The following is an 18040-nucleotide window of genomic DNA, read 5'->3' on the forward strand; positions in this document are numbered from 1 at the left end:
TACACAGTCTTACATGCATGTAGCATTATGTACTATAATTATGGAGTATAAAACTTAGGCTTATGAAAAAGCCTACCTAAACTCAGATTACGTGCCTGTGAGCTTTTAGAAAAAAATAGTAAAAAAAAAAAAAAAAACAAAACAAAAAACCAAACAACTCCAAAGGTGGTATATGATCTGTTGCCATACTTTTGTCCACTTGTATAGCACAAAAGCTTGACATTGTCAATAAGCCATTTAAGAGAAACATCTAATTCCTATAAATACATTTTCACTGAACCCTGGAAGGCAGTTGTAGCTTCACCTCTGCAGAAATTCTACATTTTCCTAATAAACTCATAAACCAAAAAATTTTGTACCTTCAGCAGGTTTCTGTTCACTTGTTTTCAAGATCTGTAAAAAACCACTGTGGAAAGATTGTTTAAAAATCAAATAGCAGCAATACAGTCCCATCTAGGGGAAGAGAACTGCTTTTCTATAACTCTTTTTTTTTCCTCTCACACTGGACAATACTGGCGGCTTGAGATTTAACCAGAGATGGGCTCCTTTTACAAGATTGCTTATATAAAGCGAAGATAACACCAGCTGGGTTCATTTGAAAGAGGACATCTTGGGAAGAGCTGACAGCGCTGCTTTTGGAATAAGACTGGCATGAAAATCTGAAATAATTAGCTCCTTCCTGTCTCGTAGGTATAACCATTAATTTCTTGTAGAATGCATAGGATTATAATTAGAAGAAATTGCCACTGATATGTACTTTATGACCCTTTTATAAATATATATTTTTAAATAGAGGCTGAGTGAAAATGTTGAAATTGATTGGTTTTGTTAGAACTACTGAATTGGAATGATTTTTTTTCTTTACTTAAATGGTATTTCTTACTTCTGACTTAGTCTGCTTAGTGATATATGTATGAGGGCTGATACTGACGAGTGTCTGCAAAGGAAAAGTATGGGAACTCCAGTCCCAGTCCCACAGGCTGTACATGTTTCTCCCCTGTGGGAAACAGCTTGCAGCTTTGAGGCCTGAAATGTAACTGTAAATTGCTGCTATGGATGTTTTCCTAAAAATTCAACATTTAGCAGCAAAGGAGAAAATGCATAACTTACCACAACTGAGCTACATGAAGTTTAGATTATGTACGTCAGAATAGCCATCACCACAGAGAATAGTTTCAGCACTAAATTTTAAGCACATTATATATGTTCTTGCATCATATTTCTTCTAGTAATTTCTATTCCCTCTTTTTTTCAAGTCCCACTGTTTCTGTTTCATTTGGTTATATTAACACTTTAGGTTTAGACTCTTTGCAAGAAATCAAACTAGAATAATTGAAAGCCACCACTAAACCAAAATAGTAAAATTGTCACAGTAGTGACTCACTTATAGTAATGGTCTTGGAAATATTTACCCTGTAGTTGCAATTACATTGGGTGACAGAATATCAGTAATGTTATTTTTTTTACTCTGCAAAAAGGACAATTTTAACAGTAGCTACAAGTTCAGGACTGCAGACAAAGCATTGTTTTTATTTCGACTTTTAAAGACATTTTCAGCTTTTATTTCCTGTGTCCTCAGATCATTGCAAGAAATGGTGACTCTTGCTATTTATCTGCTGGTCATCTTGGCTCGAGCTCTTGCGGGGCCTTGTAGCCCAAATAAAGCAGGTAAAGTAAGTCTCCTAAGGTCTTCTCTTGTAATTAAGCTGCCAAAGGCTTTTCTCATTCAAAACCAAAAGGTTTTCCTTCAGAAGGTTAAACTGTGGATTCTGTAGAGCTAATCCTTAAATTTCTTTTATTCATCTGCTTTGAGCTAGCACAGTAAAGAATGTACCATTCAAGTCCTAACCTCACAAAGAATTAGGCATATACTTAATTCTGTGCAATAACCATAGTGTAAGAAAGTTAATCACAAATGCATAAAATGGCAAAGAAAACAAAAACAATTGGAAATTTTGTGTAATAGTACAGGCCAGATGCAGCAGATCTTTGCTGTCCAAGCTGGGCTTTAGTCCCACAGACTACAATCAGATGGCCGGTGGTGATAGAATGTGCTGGGCTGAACTCCTGAACCCCACTGTTACATTAAAGCAAGAAAAATACAAAAAATCGTTGAAGATAAGGCTCTAATTGCACACTGATTACTGCCTAGAAACTGAAGTGATCTGGTACCAGACAGACCTGTAATGTAGATTTCACTAGAATTACAAAATGTGCTCTAGAAATGTGTTGGAATACGCCTCGATTTAGTGTTTGCTTTTTAGTGTGTGACTGCTGTCAGATTACTGTCAGTCATTTCATGGTATATCTAAAGTATTTGGCCCTCTAGCCATTTATTTCAGTACCTTTATTTGCACAAGCAGTTTCTCTGAACTGCAGGAATTTTCATAGCTGTAAAGTTGCCAGTTATAAATCTGAGCATTAACACAAGCAAAATCAGCCTGCATGTGCTGAAGGTTTGTTAACCAGAAAAAAGTGAGTTGTTGAGGTCTATAGTTGACTTTCCCTGAGTATTCCCTAGCAGACATGGAAAGGCTGCAAAATGAGGCTTTTAGCATTAAAAATGAGAGTGGCAAGGGCTTTAAAAGAAATAATTGAATAATTCCAGGCAGGGTGCCTTTTTTTCCTCACTGTTGTAATTGGAAGTTTCTCTCAATTTTCAGGTCGCTAATGGTTAGTTAATATTTGCCCTGTAAATTTCCGTCAGAGATTCAAATTAGCTCTGCCTGTGAAAAATATCCAATTCTGCTATCACGAAGGAATTGGTCTGCATGTTAAGATGTTCAACATTCATGGCTGTATTAGCAATCACCATGCTTGGAAACACACAGCACTGCTATTAACAGGGATGGGAGTTTGGGTCATTTCCTATTGTTGTTAGCAGGCCTAGGTTCTTTAGTTCACTTTTAGATCTTGGCTTTTGACTTGACAATTGGAAAAATTCAACTTGTGCTGGCATTACAGTGCCAGTCCAAGAAGAGAAAGGGCAGGATATCTTTCGTGGCCAAGATCTATACACCAGTACAATACAGTGCAGACCTACAAAGCCTACCAAACAACCTCACCAATATTATCTTTACAGAGTCAGTGGTGTTACAGAAGCCAGCTTTGCAGCATAAGTTAATGAGATATATTTCAGTGCAGTCCTTTTTTACTTCGGGTTTCTCAGCAGTGTCTCTGCTTTTCAATCAGCTATTCCAGAAAGATAAAAAATTTACACAAAGTTCTGCATTGATTAGAAGGCAAAGGCCAAACTCTTCCAAAGAGGACAGAATTTAACAACCTAGAGGTCAGTTTTGTGTAGCAAAAGCTGCTCTCATTAGGGGACCTTCCAGCATACACCCTTGTTCACAGAAGGTTGAGCCCAAGGGAAAGTAAGTGGGCAGTCCCACCTCCTTGAAAGGAAATTACCACTGAATAACTCTAGGTTATCATTTTCCTTTCAGATGTAATTCTGGTATACTGCTATCCTAAAACCATCATTACCAGAATTCCAGAGTGTCCTTATGGATGGGAGGTTAATCAGCTGGCACTTGGAGGTATTTGCTACAATGGGATCCACGATTCAGGATATTACCAATTCACAATCCCAGACCTGTCACCTAAAAACAAATCATACTGTGGGACACAGTCAGAGGTAAGACTATGGAGGTCAGAATTTCTGACTCGGGAAATGGCTGGACTCACTTGAGAGAGTCCTGTCTTCTTCAGCTTGGAGCAAGCTTTAAGTACCGACGGAAGAAGGAGGCAAACTGCAGTATCAAGGAGATGAAGGACTCAGACAGCTGTGCTTTGCAGTTGCAGGCAAAATACTCACAGGCTTAGTGATACTAGTTTGCTTTTCACTTGCACCTGTATTACACAGAACTTTATTTACTTATATTTAGTAAAGCATATGAATAGGCAGCACAGCATATGAAGAGCTACCAAACTGTGTTTCCTTGGGGAGGCTGTTTTGACACCAGATAGAGTCTTCATGTTTCAAAGTACTTTCCTGATGCCTCAAAGGCTCAGTACTGCCCACATTTCTCTGTCTCACCACCCACAGTTCAAGAATCCCATGTATCACTTCTATAACTCCATCGTCTCCAATGACTCCTCAGTGATTGTGAAGAGCCAGCCTGTGAATTACTCATTCACCTGCACATACAATGCCAACTACCTGGTGAACCAGGCTGCCTTTGACCAAAGGTACGTCCTCTTCTGGGAGTGTGTCTCACCCTGTCCTTATCATCACGCCTCACTCATCTGGAGTTTTGTCCTGTCCCCAGGGTGGCCACTGTCCATGTCAAGAATGGGAGCTCCGGCTCATTTGAAAGTCAACTGTCCCTCAACTTCTACTCTGTAAGTGCTCTTTGCCACTCACACTTTCACCTTCACCTTACAAAGGCTTCAGCCAAAGAGCTGGAAAAAACAGGGCTGCTGCTCCTGACTTTTATGTGTCATGGAGCACATTACTAGCCTGGAACAGATAATTGCAGTGGGATTGGCAGGGGTTCTTCTTTCTGCTGATTAACAGGGATGTACTTAAAGTGAACAGAGCAGACACATGCCAACTGTTCTTTTAATCCCTCAAAATCAGGCAGATTTTTCTGCTGGGAGGTACATTTCTAACCTGCTGACAGGTTTTATAAGAAAAAGCAAAATTTGTTTGTAGTCCTGCTGTAAGAGCAGCATGAATCTGCACGTAGTGCTGGCCTTGCACAGCCTCTATAGATACGGCAAAGCTCCTTGCATTTCTTTTGTGGTTTTCTCCCTGGTCCACTCACCTGACAGATATTTCATGTACTCTACAGATCTTTAGGTCATGCTGGAATTTTGTTGCCAACAAAATATTGTCCCTTAATATCAGGCAGTTCTTTTGAAGCATCCCTCTCCTCTCCACTGCTCCACTGCACTGCTGGAGCAGCCAACTCCAGATTTTGGAGTCTTTTCTCCACAAAAGCACCAAAACACTCTCTATTTTAGCACAACTAGAAAAAGCACAACTAGGAACATACTGTGTTAAAATTACAGGCCAGGTAAAAGGAGTGTTTACCACTAGATAAAACAATGGTAGGACTAAACATGTTATTCTTTGTATAATTCTGGTACTAGCTTTGTTACCATCTTACCCAACAGGAAGCAGTTGGATTTAAGGTAGGCACTTCAGTGTATTTGTAACCAAAATTTTCACCTGAGCACCACAGTGCTCCATGTTCAGCAGGCTGGCTTTTTTCTTGTGATTTCTGCTTGTCTTCATTCCTTTTGCCCAACACGTGGCCATGTCCCAACTCCATTCCCATTCTATACAGTCATCTCCACTCTCACCAACTTTCCCCACCACCACAAGCAGCAGCAGCAAGCTTGCTTCCCACCCATGCTGTGATACAATACATACTACAACCCAAACAGCATCAAGTTCTGTCACGTATCATCATTATACACCAAATATTAACAAAAGTATTTTTAAACATCATCTTGGGTTTGCAGTAGTCCTACTACTGTTGCAGAGTTTGGAGGCTGCAGGTTATAAGAACCCAGATTTCTGGGGTCAGTCTCTCCAGTGGTGTCTGAAGTTGAATCATGCCTTGCTTTGCATGTTATGAGTGATGTGTGATGCCTTTGTCTTTGTCTTTCAAAGAATGCCAAGTTCTCAAGTATAAAGGAAGCCCCCTTTGTCGTTGAAACATCAGAAATTGGTTCTGACATATTTGCTGGAGTGGAAGCTAAGGGCTTAAGCGACAGGTAGGCAAGGGAAGGAGGAATGAGTAATAAACTGGCAACTGGGACATTCCTTGCTAATCTGGGGTTTGTATCTCCCCAGGTTTAAAGTTGTTCTCAACAACTGCTGGGCAACTCCCTCCTCAGAGTATTTCTACCAGATCCACTGGCCTTTGATCACCAAGGGGTAGGTGCTGGTGGGACCCAGGGGAGCACCTCTACTCAGCCCAGCCCCAAGGACGACTGGAAAGCTGGTGGTGGGGTATAAGGGAGCAAAGGACAAGCCGGCCCACAGCAGGGCAAATGCTTTCATCAGACTGTCACCTCAGGAGACGTTTCACTGAAGCCATGGGGGCTCTGACACTGCTTCTCCACACACAACCCAGGTGTGCCACGGACTACTCCATCCTTGTGCACGAGAACGGGAAAACAAACCGGGCCACGTTCCAGTTCAACGCCTTCCGCTTCCGCAACATCCCCAAGCTGTCCAAGGTCTGGCTGCACTGCGAGACGCACGTCTGCGACAGCGAGAAGTTCTCCTGCCCCGTGGTAAGGCCTCCCTGCTGCAGAACACACAGTGCTGCACTCAGACAGAGGATGTCCAGCCCTTCCTGAGGGCATGCCAGCTGTAGAGCCAGTGCCGGGGCTCTCAGCAGATGGAGGCACTGCAGTGTGTGAACCCGAGTGGCCCAGCTGTGCACCCCGACCCCTGTCATGCCACAGGCAACACTGGGAAACTTGTTTAAATGGATTGAGAAATAAGGTAGCCATTGAAAAACTCAGCTCTTGTCAATATCCCAGACTACAGTCCTGTCTGACAAACAGCTACAGTTAAACACAAGCCTGGAAAAAAGGAGAAAGTTGAGCTTTTTCCATTTTACCAAGTATCTCAGTGCTAAGAGCACCCTGGGGATAGTGGGAGAACCTGGCCCAAAGCTCTCAGTCCCCCTTCCCAAGGAAAGTCCTCCCTGCCATGCTGCAGTAAGTTATTGCTCTTGCAGACATTCTATTCTGCATAAAATACATAAATTGTCTCTGGAGCAGGAACTGAGGTAGAACAGAGAATTCCTGTATTCTTAGGTGGGAGTGAGGTGAAGGTGCTACACAGGCACATAATTTAATATGGGCAGGTGCCCACAAAATGTCTTTCTTTAAAGACTTCTCTCTCCACCCTTCACCAAATCAGAGCTTTGCTATTCTTTCTCTCATGCAATGAACATGTCATTGCTATAAAATGAAATCAAATTTTATTTAACCTGAAATGAAAGCCCAAAATACTCCTTGGCCAACATGCTGTCATTTCAACAGCAAATGTTTCTTGCTGGAGAAGAGAAAGCATCACTCCTGGTGAGCCCAGTTTTTCTTTCTAACCCCTTTCTCAGTCCAGGAGCCAAACCAAGGCAGCATTTCGTATTATAGAGCTTCAGTGGTAAGAAGGGGGAACTGACTTGTGCAAAATTTGCATGTTTGACAAAAACACATTGTTAGAAATTCTAAGTTTCAAAGGCACCAGAAAAAACTCTTAGATTTTGTTGTCTGTTTTTCAAGATTTCTTCAACTTTTTATCCAGCCACAGATCAGAGTTAAAAGAAAACACAAACCCATTACTTCATATGTGCCCGTCTGGAAGTACTGTCAAACATCTACATCATCCTTTCAGGCACTGTGTGGAATTCCCACCTCACCCTCCAGTGCAGGATAATTGCTCGATCAGGCTGACATCCCTTGAGTCCACTTCCGACTCAAAAAAGCAGCTGGTGGTCTTCTGCAATTAAGGTTGAACCAAGCTGGTGGTCTGTGCTTACAAGCAAATCATAACCAGAATTACCACATGCTGAGTTTGTAATAAAAATGCCCACAGCTGGGGATCTACAAAGGTCAGGAGATGGACAAGGACCTTTAATCTGCGGAGCACTGCCTCCAATACAGACCTTGTCAGCTGTGACAGGCATCATTAGTGCTGGACATGAGCTGGTCTATATGGAAAGGATTTGGTGCTTCCTGTTTCTACCCAAGGGACAACAATTATCATTAGCAATAAACAACCACAGAAGCCTTCACAGAGGTCAGGGGTTAAACGGATGGAGCTCAATTTCCCCCATCTTGACAGGAGTTTTGTTTAAGGGAGGGTGGGAAAGGCAGCCCACCAAAATCTTCAGAAAATGGACAATAAAGACTCTCCTTAAAACTCTCCTGCACTAAAACCCCAATAATTTGAAATACAGGCAGAAACAAAAAAATCCCTAGAAAATATGCAGCAATTTCCTTGGTTGGAAACATGAGAATTGGGCCTGGATTTTTTTTTTTTAATAATTCTTACATCTTTTGGTATACATGGCTTTCTCTCTGCTCTCTTGAGACATGTGACAAACGCAAGCAGCGTGCGGAACAAACCGGAGGTGTTTTAGTGGCGGAGATCACTGTGCGCAGTAAGTGACTGGGTTCGTGGGGTGCTTCTCCCTTCGGGAAGCAGTGAAGCTGGCAGCATAGGAGCAAGCAGAGGGAGCCAAAGCCCTCTGCCAGACCCCTTTCCCCTGGGGCAGCAGGAGTCTAGAACAGAAGTTGGTCCCCTCCAAGCTCTGGCTCAGTGAAACTCTCCTCATTTGCCAAGTCAAGGCACCCCTTAGGTGTTTATGATAAATGGCCAAACCACTCACACACTGAGCTGGCAGTGAAAGCTCTGCTCAGCTGCCTGTGACCTCAGAGCAGCTCAGACACGCTCTGACAGGTTGCACGGGAGTGGGAGAGAGGTCGGGAGCAGCAGGAAAGTTTTTCTTTACACTGGGTGTCTGTACACACCGTCATGTGCTGTGGGGATGCTTCGTGCCTATCCCGCCTGACACACTGACTGCACTGCCATCAGACTTCTCCACTGTAGAGCAACTGTTCCCTCGAACTGATGCCTCCTGCAGGCAACAGGGATTTCTCTCTGAGCTGGTTCATCTTTTGAAACAAGTCCTTGGAACAAATAATGTTTTCACTAGAGCCCTTTATACTAGTTTATCAGCTGCATCCACACCAATATGAAAGCCAATTTAAAATTACAAATACACATAGAGTAGAATTAATATAATCCATTATGTTGTACTAGTAAACCCCCATCGATGTTCAAAGGTAAAAGAACTGAGGATCCTTTTATCACTTCAGACAGGAAATCCAAGAGGAAGAAATATTCAGAATTTCAAAATGTGGCAAATATTTTCTGTTCTGCTTTTACAAAGCCCACTGGTGCACTTTGCCCTGTTTTAAACATCATCCTGATGTAATATTTTTCCTCCTCTTTTATACAGGCAAAGGTTTATCCAGATTTTACACACTCTCAGGTAAACAGCAAAGTATGACAATGAAAGTATCAATCCCAGACATGGATTTTGAGTGTCTTTGTCAACATAAAATCCATAGCTCAAAGAAAAAACCTGAAATATTAGTAAATTTGAGGAAGAGTGAATATTTCAAGATCAGATTTTATTTTCCAGTGTTATATACTTTGTTTTCCTTCTTTTGGCACATCCCTCACACTGGACAATAAAATCATAGCAATAAATTCCAATACTTTCTCTAATTGTCACACCCTCTTCCCAAAAAGGAACAATCATGTTTTACTGGATTAACAGGGGTATCTGAAAGCATTTCTGATTGGAAAGGGTTTGAAACACACCTTTCAAAGTCTATTTATTAGCATTTGATATGTTGACAGAGACACATTAGGGCAAGTAATTTTATTGAACGGGGTGGGAAGAGAAGGCGAAAGGGAGCTGACAGGGAAGTACTCACATATAGCCTGTGCTTCTCTTGCAGATATCATCTTCCACCTGCTCTTTGTGGTTGGATTTTGTGCTGTTTTATTATAACATGCAGCCCAGCTGTGTTTCTTAACTTTCCCCAATCCTGTTTGGACCTGGACTTCTTTACTGAAGATGTTTATTTTACAGAGGAAAAAGGAAAGCCACAAAAAAATTCTTGTGCACCATTTTACGAGATAAATAAAACATTCCATGAGCTTTGTGCCTCAAATACTAGAAAATCCCAAAGCAGATTTGCTTCTCCCAAGTCTCCACTGGCATTTTAAACTAGTGACAACCCTTGGGTGATGTATTTTACTGACACCTCCTTTTAAAAAGCTGTCATGGCAATAGGACTCGTTTCTAAAAGGAATGTAGGATGTGCAAACTCAGCATTTTTTCAATGCCAAATTTACCTTCAGGGTCCCCCTTCCCTGTCAGCCTCAGTGTGGTACCAACCTCCCCTCCAGGCCTGGTCTTGCAAAGTCCCAGTTTGTTCTGTGAAATCTTTGAACAAAACGAAAACCAACCTAACATGTTGTGCTTTTTATGTAGCAGTAATTAGAAGGTGCTCAGCATTAATTAGCTGATATTTCTTTCCTGATTCTCAGTGTTGTCAGTATTGATTGGTTGGATTAAGCAGAGCACACTGTAGGAGTAGGATGTCTTGCTGACTGGACAGGCTCAGTGCTGGATGGCTACATGGTGTGGGCACATATTGAACACATCTGAGGTTGGAAAACAAGCTAATGAGCTTTACACTTCCTTGAAGACATAGCCGGCGGCAGACACAACAGGGTCCAGGTGTTAGGTCTGTACCTGAGTAACAACAGCAAGAAAGAATCACTGGAAACGGAAACCATGATTTATAAAAATCAGGAAATATCAGGACATGAAACAATTCCCCAACAAGCATTAACAGTAGGTTCCTTACTTCTAGTAGTTACTAGAACAATATTGAAAGAAACATCCCTAGACCTTTCCCATGAAACTTCCAGGATCCTAAATGTGAAAGAGGGAAGAATGACTACACTTGTTACACTTCCAATTAATCAACACGGTGGGTCTACCTGTGTCTGCACGTACTGAAGCATAAGCACATGGTAGATTTTTTGCTATTGTTTGCAGAGAGGGAGCCTCCTGAACAATTCTGTTAAAGATTTTCAACTCCCTTTTCTTGGCGAAAGCTCGTTGTAATGAAGATAATGCAGAACACCACAGCGGTAGAACGAACACATTCAGTCCGTTTGCACGGGCTCCTCGGGCTCCTCCGGGCGCAGTCTCAGCCCGGGGCGCCGTTCCCCGCCGCGCGCAGCAGAGGGCGCTCCCGCTCAGCGCCGCCCGGCCGGGGCCCCGCGGCGCTTCCGGGGCTCCGAGCAGGAGAGAGCCGCGCTCCGCGGCGCCGTGTGCTGCACGGGATGCTCTCATCGGCCATCATCACCCTGCACGGCTTTCGCCCGCGTTTGCTGCACGGCCTCCCTTTCCTCTGCTCCCCTCCCATTGACACCCCGCGTTTCAGCACCTGCCAAGTGGTTTTACCTCTTCAAATTCTTGTCCTTCACCAAAGCGTGTTTCTTTCGCCTTGCTTTTACAACATTCACTGCACTCCTATTGCGGCTGTTTTATGCAGAAAGCCTTGAACCCAGTTTCTTTGGTAGGTTGATTAATTCCTTCCTGGTTATGCAAGAAGTGTGGCTTTGGAACAAACCTTGCGGGATTTTGGCAGCTGTGAAGTGTGCCTGTGCATTCCCAGGCCGCCTCCCGCCCGCCGTGGGATGGAGCCTGCGGGCATCCAAATCTCCTGTCCATGTTCCCGCACTGAGTGGGGCTCAGGCAGCCCTCCTGCCCCTCCCGGTCTGGATCACTATCTCCCTACAGTCCAGAAATAGTTTATTGCTAAAAACAATCAAAACACAACTGAAAAACAGATGCCAGAGGTGACTGTGTCTATCTGCCTGTCTATCTGCCAGAGAAGGCAGCAACGTAAGAACAGGTTTCAGATCCAGAAGTACTGCTCCTTAAGAAAGCAAAAGTTTTCCATCCTAAATAGTTGGCATAAAAAATATGGTATATAAACCACCTTCTTTTTTCCTAACCTTCATATGGCTCATCATTACTTATTCTACTAAACACTATTTATGTTGCCAGTATCAGAAAATGCAAAGATTGCTAAAGATTTTAGCACAAAGTGAAGCTTGATAGATTTCATCACTTCAGACAGACTAAAATGATGGCTCTTTTCCAGCTGTCAGGGCGTGAAGGTGCTTGCCTTGATCTCTGCATCTGAAAGTCAAACCCAAGTCTGGCCATGGAAACATAGGGACAGGAAGGTTAGAGAGGATGCAGATAATCTGTTTAGAACCCAACATTTGTCTCCACAAAGATTCCAGTTGGGTTTTGTCCCAATTCTTCCTTCCATTTGGATGAACTCTGAAGAATTCATGAGACATGAATTTTTACATGCTTTCCTTCCCACAGTTTGGCACGGCAATGCTGAAGCACAAGGTCACCGAGGTCATGACAAGAAGTAGGAGAGAAATGAACACACACAGGCATCAAGATGATAACAACACAGGTTGCAGCACAATATTGCCAGTACAGTGACACACTTTACACAACATTTTGTTCATTAAATATAGGTTCACTTCTTCTCACTTGCAAATGGTAAACACCATTAACCTGGGTGGCCTTTATTTGACAGTCACTGCAGATGTGAATAACAATTAAGAAGGTCCACCAAAAACTGCCAATGAAAGAATGAGCCAAATCTAACACAAAATGAGCGAGTATGGCACAATGCAAGCTGCTAAGTTCCATTATGCACAATCTTTCCTTAGTATTCCCAAATAAGCAGTGCTGTTGGCACTGAGGTTCCCGTTTGGCCACCCCATGTCCAATAGTGAAAAAGAAGGAGCAGGTTCCAAGACTGTCAAGTCAGAATTAATTATGGTCAAGCATTAATGCCTCATAGCCTGTGCTGGAATCTCACAATTTCAAATCCAAACTTTAGAACAAAGCCTCACTAGGTGTTTATTGGGGGACATGTACATGATCCTGCTGCAGAGATGCCAGGCTGGGTCTGACCTGACATGCCCACCTTGTGCAACCCCTGTTAGGGGAGCCCTGGAAGGAGTGAAGCACATCAGGGCTGAAAGCCTTTCTGGAGGGGGATCTCAACTCCGTAGCACACTGAGGTAAACATTGCATGTGCTGCCAGAATTGGCAATACATTACACAATATAAACACAGGCAATGTCCCAGATCCAGATGCCATGTATAGAAACACACCAGTCTTAATCCTCATTTAAATACCAACTTCATCTCTTAATTCTGTAAATCCATGACATTTGGTTTAAATGTCCCAGTCAGGAACAAGAAAAAGCCCTACATCAGAATAGTACCATGACTCACTACATACAAAACACATCACAGATGTACATGATGTGTATTAGGAGTGAACCTCTCACTCTGTACTGAAGACCAAGTCTTTTCAATTTATTCCCATCCAAAGGGCAGCTCACAGGTGCAGAGGAAAAAATAGCTAGTGATTGATTGGACCCCATGGCCCCTTCACGTAGCATATCACTGCAGCCCTGCAAAGGTCAAGTTCAGTGGCTTCAGAGAAATAAATAGTAATTCTTGCAGCCTGACAGTCAGGCACACGAGGCTGAGAAAAGTGTCCTGAGCTCTATTTGAAGCCGCGTTGCACTGGGAAGCAGAGATCAGCCCTGCTTTCCAAGACATTTTTCTTCACTTCGTTGTTACAGGGAAAACCTAGAACACACCTCTTTAAAAACAATTATATTGGATATGTTCTAAAGCCTAAGAGAAATGCTGTGAGATTCCATGATATGAAGCCCACCTGCAATGCAAACTGCTGCTCTGGGGTGCAGTCTACAGCTTTCCCAGATTGCTTCTTGCATTGAGCAGCCTGTGCTTCAGCCCCTGCTAAATTTTCTCTCCATGTGGTCTCATCACACCCTCCTCCCACAGACCATCTCTCCCTGAGAATTTACACACCGTGACACAAAGCATCTGCTGGAAGGGATCCCACTCTGTTGCTTTTCTGCTTGCACTCACCCGCTCCTTACAGAAAAATAACATCCGCATTTTTCTTCTGGGAGCAAGCGCATCAACACAACTCAGACAGAGACATTCAGGATGTATATTATATTAACTTTATCTTAAAAAGACAATCCACAAGAGGTAGCACAGACTTGTCAGTAACATGGCCCTGAAATGTGTTTTAAGAAGATCTTGTAGGTTTAAATTTCATTCCGCTTTTCCATAAGCACATTCTGCAGAGTGCAAGTCATGCAGTAAGGCATGACAGGAAGTGGGGCACATAGATCCTACAACTTGGTGAGCACTAAAGCTGAGGCCTAATGCTAAAGCAAAGGTCTGATGCTAGAACAGACGTCTTATCACTGTGAAATGTTTGCCCAGCACTATAAATGTACATGGTGATTAATAAGCGCTGATAAGAACATTCTGACCACTTCTCACTGTCTACATGCCCAACACTTCTGTGCTAGCACCTTATAGTGAGTACTTCAAAGTACTCTAAAAACAGTAACTGATTCCTCTGGAAGATTTAATCTTCCCTTTACAAACTGAGAAAAACTGACATATAAAGAATGTCATGAGCGGCTCGTGGCATGGGGTCATATCAAATTGGCACTCATTCCAGTAGAGGAGAATGTTACCGGAACAACAGAATAGTAATCAAGGAAAAAATATATAGCTCCATCTGATACTTTTGAGAATGGGTTGTGAATTGAAAAAACTTGCAAATTTTGCATTTATTTTATCTCTATTGGAAGGAGAAATCCTTATGTACAGAAAATCAATAAATTCAAGGGTTCTGATACACAATTTATGATGTACCTGGTGACACACAGTAACAAATCAAAAATATCCATAGTCAACATAAAATAAAACTCAAAGGTTAATCACCTGGGAGGAAGCTTACATCAAGTTTTTCCCCACACACGTGCTAGGTGTGCCATTGTGCCTCAGTGGGTGGCAATCCTTACCTTCCATTGTATCTGGATCCTCTCACAGCCAGCCAGATCCGGGCTGTTTACCTCTTTGAAGTTTCAGCTTCTGTCTGGGTCCATGGCCTATCTCTAAAGGAATCACAGCACTTGGGAATTTCATGGACATAACAGGTATTTCTTCAGTGTAGTTGATCCCACTGGGGATGGGTAGGCTGCACCCATAAGTATCAGCAGTGGTTTATATCTTCAGCAACAAAAGGAGCACAACTATTTTATTGCATAGCTGAGATTTGGGGTGCGTGATGCAAATAAACCTGAACCCTCAATCCTGCAGTGACTATTTTCCAATATGTAAAGAAAAGCAGAGGGAAAAAAAAACCCCAAACAAATATTTTGAAGTTACTGTATCAGTGATCCTTCACCAGACTAAACAGAAATTTTTTTCAGTGTTTTTACCTAGGAGAGATTTTTCAACCACTTCACAACTTTATTTGTCAGATGGGAAAACAAGTTTTGTCCTCACACCCATTAATAGCACCAAAAGCAGACTGTCTAAGGATGTACAGTTCTGTTCATGTGCCACATCTCTGCCATCTGCTCAGCAGCCTACCTAAATGTGTTTTCTTTCTCCAAAGCAACTCAGATAATGAGCTTGGATAAGGCATGATATCCTCACTATTACTCCCTTTGGACTACATCAGGGCACCCTTCACCAACTACTGTAGACCTGCTGAGAATCTTCTGGCAAGGTTTATAATTCAATGGAAAAGTCCCAGCATGGACAGACAGATCCCTGTTGAATTTCCTTTGCTTATTAGTGGAAGAAAGGACAACAGGCATTCAAAAATCCTTTTCCTAGAATGCCAGGCAGGGAATAGCCTGAATATTGGCTGATGAACTGCCTGAGCCACACAGGACTGGCACCAGGCCAGCAATCCGTGCTGCTGCCACAGCTGGTCAGATTATAAAGTCATTGTACTTTACTCATTTTATGCTGCCTGTCTACCCTCAAGCAGCAGCAGCTCTCCCTAACCCAGCAATCTCATAATGTCCTGGAGTTAAAAGGCAAAACAAAAGGTTATTCTGAGAAGCATTTAAGGTAACCAGGCCATTTTGTCAGAACTGTATCTGATTTAGAGGTATTGATCTCAGCCTTGTTGGTGGCAGTTAGAACAGAACATTTAGCTACCACCTCAAAATATACCTATGGCTGGTATATGTTCACAAGTCCTGCAACCACCCCTCCAGCTACAAGCTGTGATGGGAAGCATCATGTTGGTTAATTCCAAGTGTATACAGCCATGAAAATCACCTCATTAAATGCTTACAGTACAAAGGGATTTTGTTGCAGTTTCAGATTCAAAGTGCTTTTCACTCAGACATCCTTCCCATCTTTAACTTAATTTTTTTTTGTAGACATAGCCCCATGGCTTAACATTTCCTTCATGGGTATGGAATACAGCAGGACAGCATCATGCAGATAGGCCACATACGAACATACCTTAAGCAACAAAGCTTAACCAACAAACCTAAACCAAACTGCAGCAAAAATGCAACAGTCTTGATCCTGGCTTTGGTATTTGACAAATCATTTTCAGCTAAAAGTACATTTCATTTCCAATAAATACATTCCAACTTTGTCCCAAATGCAGCTGTGATTTCAGTCCACAATAATTAATTACTAATCCATATCTAGAACTAGCTAGTATCATTCTTCAGGTAAGAAGGAATAAAAACATATCTAGGAACATCACTCTTATATGGAACTTGGGATTACTTAGTCCCTGAAGACTGAAAATCACACACAGACACCTCAGATGCATTTTGATTGGAGACAAACTTATTTGAGTATAAAAATTTGGGGAAATCACAAACTGGAAAAAGGAGGAAGCCTAATTACAATATCATATTTGGCAAGTGTTTGTAAGCAGGGAACACAATATCAAACCTCTTTCTCTGAAGAAAAGCAGCTGTGAAAGGGTTGTTCCTTCAAGACTTTCCTAACCCTCTTCCAAAAAATATGAATACCTAGTACATTCCCCAGGAGAGCTGAGGGTGACCAGGAACCCATGCTGGTACACCAGGAGAACACTGCTGTTCTCAGTGCATCTTCCAGGAAGACGTCAAGAAACTATGCCCCTTTTCTGGCATCCAATTAGTAACTCCAGTATTTAATCCAGCAAATTCCCTGAAAGAGGCTAGAAATTAGGTTAGCTCACTGCTGGAATGTGAGAAATGTATGCATTGGTATATTTGTTGATTTTGTCCTATTGGCCAGCAAGTACATAATAAAAAAGTTAAGTTAGACTTACTGCATTGCTGCTGACCTTAAACTGTGAGGCAGCAAAGACAAGTTTCCCATTTAGTGGAGCTGTTTAACTTGTAGCAGAATTGACTGACACCTGAATGACTGCAAGGCTGAAGGAGAAGTGAATACAGCATACAACCACTTCCCTTCCAATTTGTCATGAACAAACAGAGTTACTGATCAGTACTAATATTACATTAATTATTTATCACCACATAGTGAACACTTATGTAAAGAATTTAACCACAGACATGCCCCTGAACAGCCCAATGGGCTGTAATTGAGCAGATAAACATGTATTGCTTGTTGAATATCAGTTGTCTGATGATCCATTAAATATCTTGTGGTGATGGAAAATTAAGCACTTTGTGGCAGCTGGAAACTGCCACCAATATTTTATCCATTGATAGTCCTCAAAGTAAAGTTCCTGGAGGTAATACAAGAAAAAACTGCTTTTTATGCAAGAGGATTGTCAGCCACAGGCTTCTCTTTGCTGTACAGAAGAAGAATTTCTAGAATATCAAACCAAAACTATCAAGTGATTAAAATCCCTATGAAAAGCATTTCCTTGAGTGATGATGGACAGCAGCCTACCAATACAGAAATATATGCAAACAAAACATCAGTGACAACTAAAGACAACCAGAAACAGCTTCATTCATCCCCTCATCTTATTTTTCCTCTCCTTTTGTGGAGGAAAACTCACTTTCCAAAACAAATACCACCTTCTTTTATTTTTTCTGGCAATGCTGTGCTAAAATTCAAAAGTTTGATCAACATCTTGGAACCTGGCAGCTTTTCCTGATAGGTAAAAAAAGCAGCAGTAATAAGAACAAAGCTCTTCCCCTCACCACCTTGGTCAGGGCAAATATCCCATTTTTCACATCCAGAATTAGTGACAACATTTATCAAAGTCTAGCATGTGAGAGTGCAGGAGTAACTGCTGTCTCCAGAGCCTTCCCAAAGAAAAGACACACATGCAAGGCTTTATTTCTGTTACTTCAGTGCCTGGAGAATGTGACTGGGGGGGGGGGACCACCTCATTACAGTGGGCATTAACTAAGGCTGATAAGCAGGAATGGTTTGAGCTCTGCACAAACAGGTGAATCATGGTTGGCAGCAGAACAGTGTCCCAGAAAAGCCCAGGAGGACTGGGGCAGAGCCCACTCCTGCTTCACTGAAAATCAGCAGCCTGGCACGCAGGCACACCTCAAACACTGTTCACAGAACCAACCATGGCATCAATA

The 18040-nt window shown here is 42.3% G+C and overlaps 1 protein-coding gene across 1 annotated transcript; it reads left to right on the forward strand.

Annotated features, from left to right (window-relative positions):
* The first annotated feature begins 1592 nt into the window (after window positions 1–1592).
* Window positions 1593–11125, forward strand: TECTB (tectorin beta). Its single transcript, XM_042018509.1, has 8 exons — window positions 1593–1668; window positions 3447–3637; window positions 4049–4191; window positions 4272–4344; window positions 5624–5727; window positions 5807–5890; window positions 6090–6252; window positions 10673–11125. The coding sequence occupies exons 1-8, from the start codon at window positions 1593–1595 to the stop codon at window positions 11123–11125; spliced, it is 1287 nt and encodes a 428-aa protein (XP_041874443.1).
* The last annotated feature ends 6915 nt before the right edge of the window (window positions 11126–18040 follow it).

Source organism: Corvus kubaryi, unplaced genomic scaffold (assembly GCF_017639235.1).
Source record: "Corvus kubaryi isolate FWS band 111438036 unplaced genomic scaffold, C.kubaryi_AGA036_p1.0 138, whole genome shotgun sequence".
NCBI classification, from domain to species: Eukaryota; Metazoa; Chordata; class Aves; order Passeriformes; family Corvidae; genus Corvus; species Corvus kubaryi.

Coding starts and splice junctions, on each gene's coding strand:
- TECTB (XM_042018509.1), top strand. CDS start 1,593: ATGGTGACTCTTGCTATTTATCTGCTGGTCATCTTGGCTCGAGCTCTT. Junction 4,345..5,623: donor TGTCCCTCAACTTCTACTCT/GTAAGTGCTCTT, acceptor TGTCTTTCAAAG/AATGCCAAGTTCTCAAGTAT. Junction 5,728..5,806: donor GCTAAGGGCTTAAGCGACAG/GTAGGCAAGGGA, acceptor GTATCTCCCCAG/GTTTAAAGTTGTTCTCAACA.